Raw genomic sequence first — 18,051 nt, 5'->3', positions numbered from 1 at the left:
GCGTTCGCATACTGCAGGAAAAAACAGAATGAGGGCAAGAGGAAAAATGGGCTAATCAGAGAAAATCAACTGGAGGCAAAAACACGTTGTGTTGTGCAAACCTTACCATAACAATGATGGAGCACAAAATACTGGGGGGAAAAAATGGGTTAGTACACAGGGGAGGCAGGCAGCGCTCTGCAAAGGTGGAGGAGAGTTGATATGCAGTGCAGCATCTCAGCAGCCTCACCTGGCAGGCCTCTCCCCACAGCCTGGTTAGGGCAAAGGGGTCAGGCTCAGTTTCCAGCACACAGATCAATGTGTCTGAGAGCCTGAACGATGCTGTCTGTGGAGCCCACGGCTGCCCTGCATGATTTACGCTGCCTTTATGAAAGCCTGCAGTGCGAATAAAGCATGAAACTGGGTGCCTTGTCCTCCTCTCCCCACCACTGCCCCTGGCAGCTTGAAGCTATTGTTTTTATTCCAGCTGCAGCCTGGCGGTCAGTCCGGAGAGGAAAGAGACCCTCTGCTCCTACATCTGCTCCGAGAGCCAGGAGTTTCATCAAGCCTCGGGAGAAGAGAGCCTGAGACCCAGAGGCAAAGCCCCAGAGCCTGCGTGCCAAGCCCCAGCTCACAGCGCTCACTGCTCGGGTGAAGGACTCGCCCCGTAGCACAAAAGCAGCACAAATCCATTTACCCTTTCTGCTTCGCTCTGTGAGAGGGAAGGAGCATCGCTCGCCCGGCTTCAGGCAGCTCCAGCCGCAAATGCAAACCCAAAGGGAAGCACGGGGACAAGGGCGTGTGAAAATGGCCCCTTCATCCACCCCTACACACCATACGGGCCAAACCTGCCTTGAAAAGCTTTAGGTTTTCCCCCAGGCTGATGGCAAAGGCACTTTGATGACAATGAAGGGAACAATTCCAGCGGAGTTTCCATCCCCTCCCCTGTGACTTCCCTACAGGGAACTGGGAGGTGGCAGGAAAGCTGAAGGAGGTGAAACATTAGCAGCAGCTCACCACGCAGAGACAAGGCAGGCATTCAAAAAAAAGTACAACGTATCCAAACGCTACTTAAAAGCGCCCTGAAAGTACAGGACTGGCTTTCTCCATCCAGACCAAAATATCAAGATGGGAAGACGCGACTGTTTTTCTTCTCTCACCACCCAGCCTTGCTTTTGATACCAGATAGAATAGTCCCTTTCAAATTCCTGACTGCAAAGGCGAGGAAGCACTGGCTGAAAAAAGCATCAGTCAGGCAAAACTAAAAGCCTCTCCGCGAAGAGAAGCCCTTCGAGGAATTTAGTTTCTCGAGGATCCTCCCCACCAGCAGCCCACGCCTTTCCCCAGCACTGAAAGCCCTTTTCAACACGTGATAAGAAGGGGCCCTGCCAGTAAAGACGGCAAAATAAGCACAAGACAAAACATGAAGGTATATCACAGCCTGGGGGAAATATGGGGAAACAGCAATTAAAGGAATTCTGATAAGTGAAACCGCAAGGAATAAGCTAAACCCACGAATGATTGTCTGACCTCTCTGGGCAGCTCCTTTGGAGCTCCTCAGCAGCTGCTTAGGCTCCTACAAGCTCATCAAACCTCGCCTCTGCTTAAAGTCAGCCAGTCCCAAGAGCCTTTTCTCTCTTTCTGGATGCAGAAACAAGCACTAATACACCAGTGGTTAACAGCTGCCCCACTGGGGAACTTTGGGCAAGAAGCAGTTTTCCAAAAGCTCACAAACCCAAGGAACAAGACCCCAGAAAAATCAGGAGGATCATCTCCAGCAGAAACCTTTCTGATTTGCCCTTTTCAGTAAAACAAAAAGTCACACAACCATCACAAACCGGTGGAAGACAAAAACCCAGAATATAAACCCCAAGCCAGATACTGTGTTACACATATAGCTCTGCCGGGAAAGAAAACAAACATACAAGACCAGTGCTGGCACTCTGTAGCTCTAGTATTCCTGCTAATGACAGGAGCAGCAGAGGGACCCAACTACCTGGAAGTACTTGCTTGAATCTCCACAGCAGCACAGTCTCTGTCGCAGCCCCTGTGCACAAGTGCTGGCCAGGGCGGGTGCTGGACAGTGCTGAGCACAGGCACCTCTAATGGAGACAGATCTGGCTTTCTGTGCTCAGAAAACCAGCACTGCAGCATCCATCCCTCAGTATTAAAAGTCTTTTTTCACTGAACTGCTGCCTCTAAAATGCCTTTGCAGCAATCGAACCAGATGCTCCACCAATAATAACCACACACTTCAGGTGTTCCAGTCACCTGCTTTTCCAAAGACATTCTCAACTCAATCATCAGCTTTGGGGTTTCAGAGAGTTCCTGCAGCCACTGCATCAATGAAGTGTCCTCCTGACCTTCAGCCAGACCTACCTGCAAGTCATTAATCACTTCTGAAATCCCCATCCATTACCAAGTTCCACAACAGGAACAGTGAGAATATGAGATGCACAAATAGTTTTGCTGGCAGATTTCTTCAACTTTTAAACAAGAAGTGTTTGGGTTATTTTACGCCATAGAAAATTAAAAAAAAAAAAAAAAGAAAAAAAAGAGAAAAAGGCAAGGGGCTACAAATACATATTTTATAATCAGACTTTAATTTTTTCTGTTATTACTGCAATAAAGTACACCTACTTCCACATGAAATGTGATCATCTGGCTCTTAATACAGCCAACATAGTATCAAAAGATAGACCTCAGTGCAAAATGCTTCTCTGAAGACATCCAAAGCAGTTAAGACCTTTAGTGTGCAAACAACCTTTTCCAATGCATGTAAGTCCTGGCTGAGGGACAGCAAATGAGTTGGCAAAACACAAGGGCAGCAGGTTTACTATTTCAGTGCCAGGAGCCCCTTGGAAAGGCCCTGTAGTGATCACCTGTGTAAGGATTCTGATGAGCATAAAATTCAACCCACATCTAGACTTCAGCTAGAAAACAGATGGAAGAGAAGTCCAGACAAAGCAGGAGTGGGGGAGAGAGGGAAAGTGCTAAAATGTATACATGGGCAGTAAGCATGGAAACACAGGACTGGCTGAGCTGAGAATGATTTCAAGACTGTCTCCATCTAGAGTGAGCTAATCAGCTGTGAACCCAAGAACTTTAACATGTGCCACAAGAACAAAATAGGACCCGCAGCCATTTTTTCTGGTGTGAAACAGAGCCCATTTTGTCCAGGGACATTTAACTAGAAAGGCGTGTCTGGTTTTATTTTTCCATTGTTCTTTTAAATAAAAGTAAATATAAAAGTGGTTATTTTGTGTGGAAAAAACCCCAAACCTCAGCAGTTTCAACATGCTTTGAACTGCAGTACAAAAGCTGTTCATCTAAACCCCTCCCCTTCTTCAAAATATACATGCCAGCAATATCAACTTTACACGGTAAGAAAATATATACACATTAAATACAGTAAACATTCTGCATTTTTTTTACCTTTATACAATATTAGTGAAAAAAAAATCCATTAATAAAACTACATACAATATATTCGACAGAGTAAGCAACTGTTATGAGAGGGAAGGCAGATGACCTATCAAAGACAGCAAAAGATGGCATTGACATAACGATGTTAACACTCGAAAAGAAAAAATACATTTAGAAGGAATTTGCAGATGTCATAGATTTCCTCTAAGATGTGTCCATTCTATAGCAGTTCTTTTATATGTAATATACATAATTAAATTTGAAGGTTTTGTGGGTGGCAGGTTTTTTAAGCCTTATTTTACATTCTTATCATACAAGACAGGGTAATCTACAAGAATTAAAACAGAACAGTATTATAAAACACACATGTTGACGTTATTAAAAAATCTTACTTATTATGGGAATCCCCATTGGTGCTGCTACCCAATACCTTAACTTTCTCTTCCTATATACACCCATCCTACAGACAAACCACAGTGTAAGATTGAAGTGACAGCATTTGCACAGATAGCATAAAAGGAGATCACACCTTCCTCTGATTATTCCAAAAACAGCTCCTAGAGCTTTGGGCACATATTGTGTGTGCAGCAGGACTTCACACCAAGGAATTCAGTCTTCATATGGCTTTCACAGTCTTTACACAGGTGAGCCAAATGCTTTTCTCAAATCTCCACGGAGATGGTATTTTAGGATTAGTATTTTCTCCATTTAAAGAAAGTGCAACTGTTTATTTTGTATTTTTAAGAGACACTAGATGTTCATACCAATTCTGCTTTGCAGATTACCATGATTCAGCCCAGATCTGAACCACTTCCTCACCTGCTCACAACAGGGGAGGTCTAACACTGTTTCTGAACTCGCATGTCATGTCACAGGGCAGTTCTTCCCCAGCCAACCTAAAACAATGCTTGCAGGTATGTCCTGGCAAGAAAATGAATACATACTGTTTTCAAATATGTCTTGTGATTAGCAAGGAAAACAAGAAAACTTCCCCCAGCTTTCAAGATGGTAAAATATTTATACCCAATTCTGATAGGGCTATAGGAACAGCTGGAGTTTTTTCAGTTTATCCACTTCAATTTTTCAGAAGTAGAGCATTTGTAGTAAAAACCAATGTTAGTCAAATCACATCCTCATGTGTCTAGTACTTGTCTGAATCAAGCTCAAGTTCTAACTCAGGTGACTGATTTCTTCTGTTCCAAGCAAGGTGAAGTTCCATTCATTCTGCATCTTCTTTGATTTCAGTTTCTCTGTTATTTTCCCTTAACTAGGCAAGATTTCATGAATCTGGCTCCCAGAAGTCATGCAGTTTTCCCTAAAGAGTAAAAACAAATTAGTACACAAGTCAGAAATCCAGTGTCAGAAGAACTGAGTAGAGTAGGCAAGTGCTTAGCTTGGGAGCACCTCAAAGGGCTGGAAAAGGTCCCTGGAATTTTATTCTGAAACATTTGCCAGTTTCCCTTATGTGAATCAACCCCAAACATCTCAGAAAAAACAACTCTGAAAGAGCTACCTCATTATCAACTTTCATTAATTGCTAAGCAGATTCTGCAGCCATGTTACATGTGTTGCTCCCCGCTCTAGAACATGAAATCTCACACACACTACACACAACTCTTTTTTTTTGCACATGGTTGGGAGAGATTAATAGTCTTTACAAATGGTTAATTACAGAGTTTTTACCTGCAATCCATACTAGGCATATATGTATAACTTAAATTTTATGTAAATGATACTCTGCATTACTGGAAAGCTAAGCTTTTCCAAGAGAGAGAGCTTTATGTTCCAAGACAGGACTCAAACAGTTGGTCTGATCACATTACAACAGAAACCTTACCAGGTTGGAAGAAACAACTCTGAACTTTGGGTATCATAGAAATTATCCACCTATTCCACCAAGGCCGGCTAGGTGTCACAAAGGCAAATATTTCTGAGGCATATCATGGCATTATTTACTACTGTGTACTTCTACAAACACGAGAGGCTTTGCCTAATCATGGCATGAAATTTGACACATTCAAAGGGGGAGGAGTTGTCGAGAGCCCTTAATAATACGTGAATAAAGCCCTGGACTCAAGAAGTCTCAAAGCAACATGGTGCCAGACCACAGCAGGAAGTGCCTCACTGCATTCCTGCCCCAACGTCCTTTTGGAAGCATCTGCTAATAGCTGTAATCAGAGACAGGCCCTGTGACTTGACTCAAACTGGGATTTCAGTGTATGACACACACCTTCACAAAACCAGCACTTTTAAGGATGGAGAGGAGATCTTGGTTTTAATGAAGCCAGCAAAGTAAGAATTTTAATTAAAATCCATTCCAATACATCTAAGTGTATTTCACAGCCACACCATTTATGAAGAAAATTTCTTGAAAAGAATATGCTATTTTCAAGTGCTAAAAAATGAGTTACATGCACCCCGCAATGTGAGAAGAGAGAAAATGGTTTCATTACAGTACCTGAGTAAGCCGAGTGGTTTGTATCACATCCTGCCATTTGCCATATATCCTAGCAGCCAAGCCTTTTACCTGCAAATTCACACTGATTACTTTAGCCATTTATGTTTAAAAAGGCAAAATCATACCCCCCCCCAGCTTTAAACTCATAAAACCCCAGATAACCCAACCTACAAGGTTTACTGGAAAGGAACAATTTTATTGTCACTAAGTATCATCACATCAACTTCAGATCCTTGTAACTCGTGACTGAATTTAAAGTCATGCACTCCACAAACACAGAGGCACATGACTCCCTAGGTTAAATGTTTGGAATCACTATGCAAACCTCTGGCCTCCAAACACCACCTCATCCCTGGGTCATGAGGTTTGTCACACAAGCCTGTTTATACCTTAAAGGTGCAACTGCAGCCACAAAAGCCAACAATGCAGCACTGGCTGCTTCTGAAACCAATTCCTTGTACATAAACCTGTGCTTTTCCATAACCAATCACAAGCAGGCGTTTAATCCAAGCCATTCACACTGAGATTTGCTTCATATGCTGTGTTAAAACCCAGCACAGTGGCATCCTCTAGAAGTTATTGCTGTATTACACAATGAAGCAATGGAGAAAACCAGAGTAAGATTTTCCCCTTTCAATGCAAAGGCAAATAGAAACTGAAGTGAAAGTGACCAGAGATACAACAATCCAAGGCAGGAGTAATTAACTTGTTAAAAGCATCCACGCTCCACTAATCTGGCTGAGTAAGAAAAGAACAATGTTTTTGAGAGGCAAGTAAGCACACAAGTGCAAATGTCTGATTTAAAGCTGAAGAAGCCAAGGCTTTTCAAAGTTGGGGCTGGTCACTTTGTCACTGAGCTGACTTGGTTTGTTACAACAGCATGTAAAGCATGAAGGTCACAAAATTAGGACTACCAATAGTAAGGCCCATATCACAAAGCAAACAAAGGGCAACTGTCCAAGCTTGATGCTAGATCACATACACTGTTGGCTTAAATCCAAAGCATTTTTAATTAACTCATTCATTTGGAAAATAAAATGGAGACTCATGCAAGACAGGCAACTTTTTCAGTCCTCTGTATTGGGCCCTGCATGTAGGGCCGGCTCTTACAACTGGAGTCAGCTGTCAGTGACTGCCACAAAGAGAAAGAGAGCAATTCTGTGGGCCTAAAAGTTGAGATGCCTGGCTAAAAGGGAGACCAGTCACATTTTACAGCTGTTAAAGAGTCCTGTTGTTAGCAAAAGGAGAATTTTCAGTGAATTAAAATGGGTATGTATTTATCCCCATGCAAAGACATGATGCAGACAGGAAAAAACCCCCAAACCCATGAGGAACTCCTAGAATTTCCAGGGCTTGGGATGAGGGAACAACATGCACCACAAACACTAAAAACCAACCCAAAACAAAAACAAAACAGAAAAATCAGGTTTTGCATCTTACCTTCGACCGATAAAACAGCCTTGCATCTTCCCTAATATCACCTTTTACGTGCTTATCTAAGGCACGACAAAGCTTCAGTAAGTGTTGCTAAATAAAGACAAAAGTGTACAGCTATTAAATCCTCCATGTCAAAACTACAAGCTTTATTCAAATATTATAGCAATTTTAAAATTACATGCTTCAGTTTGATTTTTTCTCAGAAATACATAGTAAAGAAAGGGAAAAGAAAGGAAACAAGATCACATTGTAAGATCCTCTATCTGTTGCTGGCATGCTCCTGGTAAACCAGGTCTGAGTTTTTAAAAGCAGCTTCAAAGTATAGCAGAGCTATACAACACAAATTCTAAAGTTCCTACTAAACTAATTTGCAAATCCTTTCTGTCCCCAAAGTAGCAAACACAGTGCAGTGCCATTCACATTTTTTATCAGCAAAAAAAGTTCTGAAGCTACAATAGCTAAAAATAATCTTTTCAGTAATGATGACTTGGGTAATTTCTTTTGTAGGAATTGGCTGAGCAGGTAAAATATATCCAAGGTTTATGTGCTGATCTTTTATTTCTCTCTAAATTTCTCATACTTTAATAAAGCAGTTTTGCACTTCATAATCTCCTGATAATGACTCCCAAGGTCTTTCACATTCTGTTAATTTCTTCATAAAATTCCTGTTTTCAGTCTATCACTGAGCAGCTGTCAAGAGGCTCTGCTCTGCAGAACAGGTGAGACATGCTGAAATTCTATTTATAAACATCTGCTGGTGTCTCAAGGCCACCACAATTTACCCCCTCTAACTGGAAGGGGGCCAGAAATTAAATAGTTAAGATTGATTTTACACCAGTCTAGCTTGCACAATATTACGCCACACCCCTCTTATCACTTGATGGCTAACAGGTAAGTGAATAATAGAATTTTTCTTCATTAAGAGATTGAGACATTAAAAAAAAAAAAAAAAGAAAATATCAAGTTCTCCAGAAATCTAAGTTGTAAACTGAGACACTTTAAACCCTCCAAATGTAACCAAACATAATTGCTTTATATCTCTCAAACAGTTCATATGACAGATTTCTTAAAAGCCAAGAGTGATTCCACAGGGCAGAAGGTTTACACAAACACCTTTGCAGCAGCAACTCCCAGCAAATGATCACAGAAATCTGAACAGGAATACTGCAAGGCTAAGCAGAAAGTATTACTTATAAGATGTTCACATCAAATGGCACAAAGGAGCTACCACTACAGAGAGGAGCTACAGTCCTTGCTTTCACTTCCTGCAATCCAGCACTGGAAACTGTAATGTGCTTGAAAATATTTTACTGGATGTTTTTAAAGTGGTTTTCTCCTAGACTGAAAAATCTCAATCCTACTTCCAAAGTTGATAGGATCATTTGACTAAGAATTTCTGCATTGTGTTTATCTCCAGATACTTTCTGAGAAAGATTAACACAGCAAATGCAAGCTCATCCACAGCTTAATGTTTGAAGGCAGCTCCATTTACAGAAAAACAGAAGAGGTTTTTCTCTGCAGTAAACACAGGAAGTAAACAGGGAAGCTCTTCTGCATTTACCCTGCCCCAGAAGAAAAGTTTCCCCCAGTGCTATTATGCACTGGTGATCTTCTATCACATGATAGCTCTTACCAAAACAGCCTGAATGTGCATGATAAACAATACTTTAAAATCTAAAGGTCTAGCCACTAAAGTTACTTACCCTTTGACTGGAATTTACAACATCAAGAAAACTGGCTTCACTGACTAGATGAAGGAGGACATAGATTAGGTAGTATACCTGGAGAGAAATCAAAAGCTTTAGCAGTCAAAGCACCATTATAACTCTTCACATATAGAAACAGCACCATCTCTGCTTTCTGGAATGAATCTTCCAACAGCCACGCCAATGGACAAGTTTATCAACTTATCTGCCTAAATAATTTGAAACAGTATAGTCACGCATTAGAAACATTTTAAAACACTATTACATTGTTTTAAATAACCTAAGTAGCCCATAAAGTTTTCTGTGGTTTTAATAACTGAAAACTAAATTCAGCAGTTGGCTTTATTTTCCCATCATCTACCTCCAGATCAAAACATTTGCTGAGAGATTCCATGATAACCACTCAAATAACCAAACCAATATTCAATTTTGGAATACTAAACCTTTGTAACACTTGTTTGAGAGAAGAGATTAACAAAAGATTCATAAATCTTTTACTGAAGCCTGCAGGTGAAGGTTTGGCTCAGCACCAAACACTTCTCACTGTTTACATCACAAGGGAGGGAAGATCGTCCTCTGATTACAGAAGTTAGGACTCAAGACATCCTCATGACTCAGAAAATCTGACCATTTCCCTGTTTACAAAACAGCCCAATACAAGTTCCTCCACCACAGGCTATTTCTTTCCTTCCTCCATGACTATAACCAAAAATAATAATATTTTAAAGATGAACAGTAACAAAACAGTGGATTTACAATTCCACATCCAGAAGTGTCCACAGTTAAAAAGTAAAAGAAACATTCCCCAAGTTGCATAAAATATATAATTATATAAAATATATAAAAGATGCGTAAAAAAACAAAAGCAGAAAGGTACTATTGGCTATATACCTTGTGTTCTAGTTCTGCATGAGGGTGGTTTTCATCATCTTTCTGCTCCTTCAGTCCCTCTCTCATCTCTCTCATCTTCTTCAGTAGATAAGAAGGTTTCATACACACCAGAAAGTGATGCAGAAGAAACATCTACAGATACAAGCATTAACAAATTGGACTGATTTACTGACAACAGCAAATTGGAAACTGAGTGTCACTACAATATTAGTTGTCTATTAAGACAAGGACAGAAAAAGGATTTTTAATTAACAAGGAGGTTTTCATGCTTTGAGTAATTTTTGATTATTCACAGACTTCAGTGTTCATACACTGCCTCAATAAAAGATCAAACCTATGAAAAGGTTGTCTCCACATGAATACAAAAGGAAGACAAAGAAGTGTAGACCTCTTTCCAATGACTAAAATTAACGTTTAGACACATAAACAAGCACTTAGAAGCTGCAGAACATGCAGATTACACACAAGAGCAAATATACTTTTAATACTAATCTAAACAGAAAATTATTGATTGGTCATTTTGCAAGGTTCTTGAAAATAGGCTTACAATATTAAAACATAAAACACAAAACATACAATATGTATGTTTTCTAAACTTCCAAATTACACAAAGAAAACACGCGTAAGCAGTACCTGCTTGTCACTGTCATCAGGTATTTCTACATGCTTTTTATAAAGAAGTTTTGCAATTATCACTAGGCTAAGACGTCTTCTTACTTCCCTGAAAAACAATTTTAAAAAATTATGTCCCATAGAATTTCTCAAATCCACAGTTTCTACAAAGTATGTGAGGCTATGCATGGCTTCCCTAGACATAAACTGGCATGCAACTATTAAACAGGATTTTCTGAATATAGGTGCTATATAAACCAGTAAGTAGGCTAGTAAAACAGAAGTACCCTTAATCTCATTGCAGCTCAGCTTCTGCACAAGTAAACAATGCTACATACTCGTCTCCAAGCCTGAAGTTAATGACCCAACTAATTCTCCTTGCTCAGTTACATTGTAATTTATTCATTTCAAAGATACAGAACTCAGAATGATGCTTAGAAACAGACATGAATCACCCAAAGAAAACTTAAATTTTGGTCATTCAGACAAGAATTAGAGCGATGGATGTCAGAACCTGAAGCTAAGCCTTTCTTTGCTACAGGGTACCAAGAATCCATAGCCCAGAAACTACATAAAAGATTTAACAAGGCTTTTTCTCAGCGGAGGCGATCAGGAAGCTACACATGCACACCAAGAATTGCACATACATCTGTAACATATGAGAAAACACAAATGCTTTTTTTTTTAGGTGCCATGTAATAAATACTGCATTTTTTAGACTTCAGGCTTATACAAATAAACCAGCTGTTAATGACCCCACATATTTCTGATGCTACAGTGTCGTTACCTTCCACGCTCGATCCAGCTGGGCACAAGCTGAACAAGCCACAGGAGGTTGTGGTGATTACTGGAGAGTTCACTCACTGCCAGGCACAGCTCAGGCATCTTTAAAAGAACAACAAAACATCCTGAAACTGGAGAATGGCTGTTTGCTTTATTTGCAAAGGAGCACATACCTACTCCCCAGAAACACAGGCAACATAAGTGATAAAAGGAACTGATCTAACAGGAGATGAGGTACATAAAGAAGTTTCTGCATTGCACCTGAAGGTGAGTCTGCTAAATACTATTTAAACTAAGGTAGTTGAGATCAGAATGATTTTTATGACATCTTACCAGCATAGTGCAATAATTTCTTCTTTCAAACTACCATTTTAAACATACAGCTATTTCAGCACAAATAATCTTAAGATAAACAAACTCTTTTAGAAGAGGACAGGCAACTTAATGTTACGCAACAAAAACCCACTCAGTATACCCACCCACTTCCTAAATCTCGCACAAACACAAAGCTTTGAATTTTTCATATTATTATACCATTATTGAAAATTCTGTATTACATTTTCAGCCAGTACTTTTCTGACATGTCAAAAAAGAAAAATAAAAAGAAAGAAAACTTCAAAACAGAAGTTGCAGTTTCACAAAACTAGTGTAATAAATTTATGAAGTTACCTTTGCCTCCCAGTCTTTTATATTCATCAGAAGCTTTACGAAAAGGCACTGAAAATCTATCAGAGGAACTTGTTTTAACTGTTTCTCCAAACTTATTTTAAATAGCAATATAAGCAGCAGCCACATTTCTCGATCAGTATATCCATCTTGAATTACTGACATACAAAAACCTAGAAACTTTAAAAGAAATACAAAGCATTAAAACCCAGAATTATTTTAGCTTATTTTGAAGCATGATGAGAACTTAAATTTTCCACGTTCACATTAAAATATACCTCAAATGACATGCTGTTTTGGCAACACTTGTGTACTAACATGTCCCCATCTCCCAGTAACAGCACCATTTTTTTTTTAATACCTGCTGGAGACTCTTTTTTTTTTTTGAGCAATGACAATATTCCCCAGACACTACAGGAGCAGGAAAGATCTTTTTCTACTACACAGATAATCCTCCTTTAATTGAAGGAAAGGCCAAAAGATTTTCTAAATACTCCAGTAATACTGAAAACTTAAATCAGTGGATAGTTTCTTCTATGTGAAGGAGCCAAGATGTTCTATAAAGTGCCACAGCTGGAAAAGGGAGGCAGCAAAACTCTGCAGTTGTGAGTGAAGCCAATGGAAGTCAAGAAACTGAAATTAGCAAAATGCCTGCAATAAACTCTGCTGAGTGTGAAGCTGAAGCCTCAGGATAGCATCTACTCAAACACAGGCTCAGAACTAGACTGCAAACCCCATCCTCCCTCTCAAAAGAAAACACAAACAAAAAAAGAAACCCAACCCACAAAAACCTTTGAATTTTCTCACCTTAATCACATTAATTAAATTGTTTTCAAGTAGACTGGGGAAAGCTGGACTGGCAGAGGCTATGTCTTCTCTTGGCTGCTGTTGATTCACTGTTTCTTGCACCTGACTTCTAATAGAAGAAACACAATCTGAGCAAAAAATGAATGATTTAAAAGCCCACAAAGGTTTATTGATACCAAACTGAAGAAAAAAAACAAAAAAACCCTGCATGTTTCAAAATGCCTTCAAATCAAAATAACCCTCAGTTACACAGCATCTAACACTTATATCTAACTCAATTTGTAGCCAATTATTTTGCCCAGCTATTTAGCCAATATTCCTGCAAACCTTTATTAAGAAGATGCAGGACAAAGGAAAATGCTCTGGTTTGCTGAATCCTTACCTAGAAGGCATTGTTTGAATTCCAGGGTTATTTATTCTTACTAAGACCTGAGCCAAGAACTTTAAAAGTATGGGAAGGGAAAGAAGAACCTTCTGATTCTACATTCTAAGCGCACGACTTGCTTTCACAGGATCTAGGCAATAAATATCAAAAGGAAAACACTTACAAAATATCATGCTCATTAAAGGTGGGTTGAAGATGTTCCAATGGAAAGAGAGATCTGAACCCAATACCCATATTGACAAAAACAGCTGATATATCAGCTATTGAAGGAATCCATGGTTTAAACTGTTCATCACTGAGGGAAGCTACAAATAAAAGACACGGAATGGATTAGTTTAAATTTAGTTCTTAGCATTAGTTCCTTTTAAGGGAAACAAGCTCAGCCATTTGCATCAATTCTACCAGCTCTCATCTCAGAGGAGTCAGTACATTGAACAATAAGATTACTTTCAGAACAAGGAGGGAGGAAAAAAAGTCTAACACAGTATTTTACACTAGGGAAACATCTTGCCTACATAACAGGTCCATTACTTTTAAGTTCCACCCATTTTCCAGCACAGCCCTCTTTCATCACAAACAACATAACAAGCAACAAGGCAATATTTTCATCTAAGAGAACCCATAAATTACTGCCTGTGTAGGTAAAGGTAAGAGGGTGTTATCAGAGTGGGACTGGAAGTAAAGCTAAGCAAGATTTGAAAACAGGCAAGGTTTCTGGAATAGAAGTGGTAAACAAGGAACTCCCAGCCTTAATTGTTTGAATGTTCATTCATTATCTTGAACTGTTCATTCAGAATCAAGCCTAATGCCAGCAAGGCACAAAATAAAGGAGGCTACATTCCCTCTTATATCAGCACTGACTTCAAACAAGAATTAAAATATGGGGTACAATTTGGACAGGCCTGAGCAAATACTTCAAGAGAACCATATTACTTTAACAATGTTAACTGGTAGCCTTAAATGAACGTCACTTTTCATGGATCTGAACGAAGACATGGGGAACATACAAAGGAACTTGTAGTAGAGAAATATTTGAGTACAGACAAAGGAAGAAGACAAAACACAGAAGATATTAGCAGCACTGTGGGCTGAAGCAGATCCTTCAAAGTGTTTCTGTGCAGGTGTATGATTCACTTCACTTTTGTCATTTATCTGGAAAGTAAATCACGAAGTGCTACATACTGGGTATGACAATGTGAAAAACGTCTTGTAGTCCTTAAGCTACAAATGTCTGCATCATCCAAAGTAAAAGATGGAAAGGAGGGCAAGCTTTTGAGCAGACTGGGCTTCTCTTCAGGTCAACTCTATTTGTGAAATACCAGAAGTGAGTTTAAAAGGCTCCGTACTGGAGGCACTGCTCTGGAGGTACGTGCCAGGACCACGTACTGTGGTACAGCTGGCACACACTCAGTGAAGACCAACGCCCAGCATTTCTGCATTACAGTAGTAAGAAAAGAGCCTAAATTAATCCACAATCACCCCACAGAACTAGTACCTTTTACTTCCTCACTAAGACTTTTATAAACTGAAGAAAGGAGAAGTGCTTTCATTCAGGTGGTCAGTTTTCCATCTTTCAAATACTTACAGTTTTTTAGTGTTATCTCCATCAATTTGTCTAAGATCTGGGTGGAAACACAATAGTCAGGATGAATAGACATCATCTGTGAAGAAAGAAGAAGCTACACATCAAAAACCAAGCTGCATGATGGCATCAGTTTTCTTTTAATTAGGAAAAAAGCCCACATCAAACCAGAACAAAAACACCAAACTTCTCAGCAGACTAAAATGAGTAACAGATTAAAAAACAAACAAACAAAAAAACCTAACCCCAAAGCCCCTAAAGCAAGATACACCAACACTGTGTATATTGATTATTTCAAACAGTGCAAAGATTATATGAATATTTTAAAATCAATTATTTACAGTATCAGAATGCTGTAACCTCATGTTGATTTATAAGAAGGTTCTGAGGGTTAAGAGAACAGAAAGTATCACGTACCCCTTTGGAACCCATTTGCATCTGTGGTCAAAATGAGCTCCCTAAGCAGGAGTGGAGGCAACAGAGTTAACTACACCTTTTTCCAGTCACATGCAAGTTGGGCATATGCAATACTAAACCCAAACAATGAATACTTAGTTTTTCCACATAACTATAAAAACATGACTATGAAGTACAGTTCAGGTTTCTTGGAGCACTCCACTGGCTCAACAAAAACTTCTTTTTCTCCCCCAGGTGCTGGACAATTTCCTGCTCTCTAAGTGATCTGAATTGGCTCACACTTCTTCCTTATTAGAGGAACACCAGAGCTCATGGAGAGGGGGAAAGCAATTTTTTACTGGCTGGAGGGAAGGACATGGAAGAGCAAAATGTTTTGGTTTTGGCAAATGTCAAAAGGCAGCCAGTAGACTGAAGCTGCAATTTCCCAGGCGGTCCAGATTTCTTTTTTGTTTCAGGTGCAGTTAGAACGTGGCAAATAATAACTGGAGGGGGGCATTTTCTGAGTAACAGCACTGTGTTAATTCCTGGGGATTCAAACACTGACACACACATCTTGAAAGGAGAGAGTAACCACACTTCCTTTGAGAATGACTCCAGGCTTCTTCCTGAGCGATAAGGTACCTTTTCCAAATGAAAATTATCTGATAATGCTGGTATCACTGATGATTTAGAAGATGATATATGTAGAAAATGGTACTTTTGCATACTGCAGCATGTATTGTTTCTCTAAGGGTGGAAGGAAATAAGATTAGCATTTGCTCATAATTTGGCCCACAGTATCTCTCCTCACCTACTGTGTCCTTTTTCAATGCAGTAGCATTTATGAACATGGAGCTTTGCATTCACTCAGAGGGTACAGAAAAGGCTCTCTTGTTTTACCCTTAGTGACCATCAAAGTATTTCAGACTGAAGAACAAATCAGAACCCATGGGAAAAAAATAATATCTCATTTAGAAGTTGTTAATGGAACAGATCACAAACTTCTTCAACTGGCTTCCAGGAAAAATATTAAACACACAGAGAGCTATTATAACTGCATGAATAGCACAGACTCACCTGGAAAAGCCACTTTAGAATTGGTATGGGACACAATATGCAACTGTAAGCAGAATTTAGAAAACCATTAACAGCTAGAGAAAGCTGCTGCGTTACACCAGAACTGTAAGAGAAAAATGGGGGCAAGGAAAGAGGATAAAAATCAGTTAGTGGTTTAATCATCACTTTCACAAAAACATAAGAACTTTCTCACCCCTCAGATCATCATCAACAGCAAAGAAAGATCTGATTATGCAAAACAGATGTTATTCTCCTGCTATTACTTATATAAGATACCATAGTAATCAAACCTTGATTTTTTAATAGCAATCAAATTTACAAATGTCATGTAGAACAACTATCTTTCTCTCTAGAAAGCCATACTATACAGTCTGGAAACATCTGTATTATTACGGAATAATAGTTTCAAACAAACATTGATTTACACTATTGTACTATGAACCACTATGCCTGACTACACAGACAGGCTGCTATGCTCAATGAGACTATTAAATAAGATTTTTAACTGTCCAATGACCTTTACCAACACTTTCAGAACAAGAGAGAAAAAACATTGTTTTCAAAAATTTTAAAATACCCTTTTAAATAAAGGATCTGGAAGCAAGCTAACAATTAAAATCCAACAGACTAACTGCACTGTGCAAATTTGTGGGGTACAAACAGCAGCTGTTGGAAGAACAGAAAGCGTGCCATTGCTATTACCGAATTATTGTAGCTTTAGTCACAGGGATGTACTCAGCTGGTCAGAGCAGGGTGCTGATAACACCAACATCATGGGCTCAAATTCCATATGGAACATTCACTTAAGAGTTGGACCTGATGATCCTTGTGGGTCCCTCCTAACTCAGGATATTCTGTGACTCTTCTTTAGAAAATTAGGGATGTCATAAGCAGCTGAATTAAAAATATCCAGTTTCCCACATATCCTTCTTTAGTCTCCTCTATTCTATCTACTAAATCAGGTAAATCTGTCAAGAGATCTGTGTCCTAACTCCTACATATACCCTCTACCTGCCTGACTGGTAAGACCTCCATGTGCCAACTGGGCAGCCAATACATGCCAGCTGTGCCAACAGGGCAGAATGCATAAGCAATTAAATCATAATTGCCTTCTGCAAGGGATGACTAGTTTAATTCTCATTCCTCCAGTCACTGATTTACAAGATGCTTTTGAAGCTCATATCCTTGTGATCTCCAAAACATATTAATAGAAAGGCCTGAAGCCAAAGGAGTGTATCACAAACACCACTTCCTCAAGAGATGAAAAGTCACTCTCCTCCTCTTCACACCCACAATTGCACATACACATGTACAAAAAAATCCTTTAAGAGTAACTGAATTCTCTCAGTTCCTCTGGTACCAAAATAGCAAATGAAATAACCAGAAATTTTCAGGATTTACACTTGTGGCATTAGGCAAGAATTTGTCCAGCTATTTGTAGTCCAACAGCCTCATAAATATAGAGCAGAAATGCCTGAGCAGTTGTTTATGTACACACAGACACACTGGTGGCTCAGTGACTGAGCTGATGTCAGAGATCCTGACCCTCTGCAATCCTCATTAGATGAGGCTTCAAGTCCCAGGCCCATCCAGGACAGAAGCACCAAAAGTCTTTCAAGCAGACATAATGTAACACTAGAAGGTCACAAATAGGTAACCACAAAGGTCTTTTAGTCTGGGGTTAGTTAAACTTGTGTTCATTGTAACGTGTCACTTCTGCATTTGTCTTCCACAAACTGGTAAGGCAATCAACGATAGCCCAGTGTGGGAGAAATATGGAAGAGGCCAGAACAGCTGTTTTTCCTCATGTCTCATTTAAGAGATTTTTCAACAACTCCAGAGGAGG

The 18,051-nt window shown here is 39.4% G+C and overlaps 1 protein-coding gene across 2 annotated transcripts in view; it reads right to left on the bottom strand.

Annotated features, from left to right (window-relative positions):
- Positions 1 to 2,561: 2,561 nt before the first annotated feature.
- Positions 2,562 to 18,051, bottom strand: part of SLF2 (SMC5-SMC6 complex localization factor 2) — a 29,818-nt gene continuing 14,328 nt past the window's right edge. For both annotated transcript variants that reach the window (XM_010409602.4, XM_019293889.3), the window contains 12 exons: positions 16,206 to 16,308; positions 14,736 to 14,811; positions 13,314 to 13,455; positions 12,766 to 12,874; positions 11,962 to 12,138; positions 11,297 to 11,394; positions 10,531 to 10,618; positions 9,898 to 10,029; positions 9,004 to 9,081; positions 7,304 to 7,390; positions 5,864 to 5,932; positions 2,562 to 4,720 (listed from right to left, as the gene is read on the bottom strand). In XM_010409602.4, the coding sequence (XP_010407904.1) occupies positions 4,685 to 4,720; positions 5,864 to 5,932; positions 7,304 to 7,390; positions 9,004 to 9,081; positions 9,898 to 10,029; positions 10,531 to 10,618; positions 11,297 to 11,394; positions 11,962 to 12,138; positions 12,766 to 12,874; positions 13,314 to 13,455; positions 14,736 to 14,811; positions 16,206 to 16,308 (1,195 nt within the window). In that variant the 3' untranslated portion in view covers positions 2,562 to 4,684. The remainder of the gene's footprint in view (positions 4,721 to 5,863; positions 5,933 to 7,303; positions 7,391 to 9,003; positions 9,082 to 9,897; positions 10,030 to 10,530; positions 10,619 to 11,296; positions 11,395 to 11,961; positions 12,139 to 12,765; positions 12,875 to 13,313; positions 13,456 to 14,735; positions 14,812 to 16,205; positions 16,309 to 18,051) is intronic.

The sequence above is a fragment of the Corvus cornix genome, chromosome 6 (genome assembly GCF_000738735.6).
Source record: "Corvus cornix cornix isolate S_Up_H32 chromosome 6, ASM73873v5, whole genome shotgun sequence".
NCBI classification, from domain to species: domain Eukaryota; kingdom Metazoa; phylum Chordata; class Aves; order Passeriformes; family Corvidae; genus Corvus; species Corvus cornix.
This window is presented reverse-complemented; position numbering and strand designations above follow the sequence as displayed.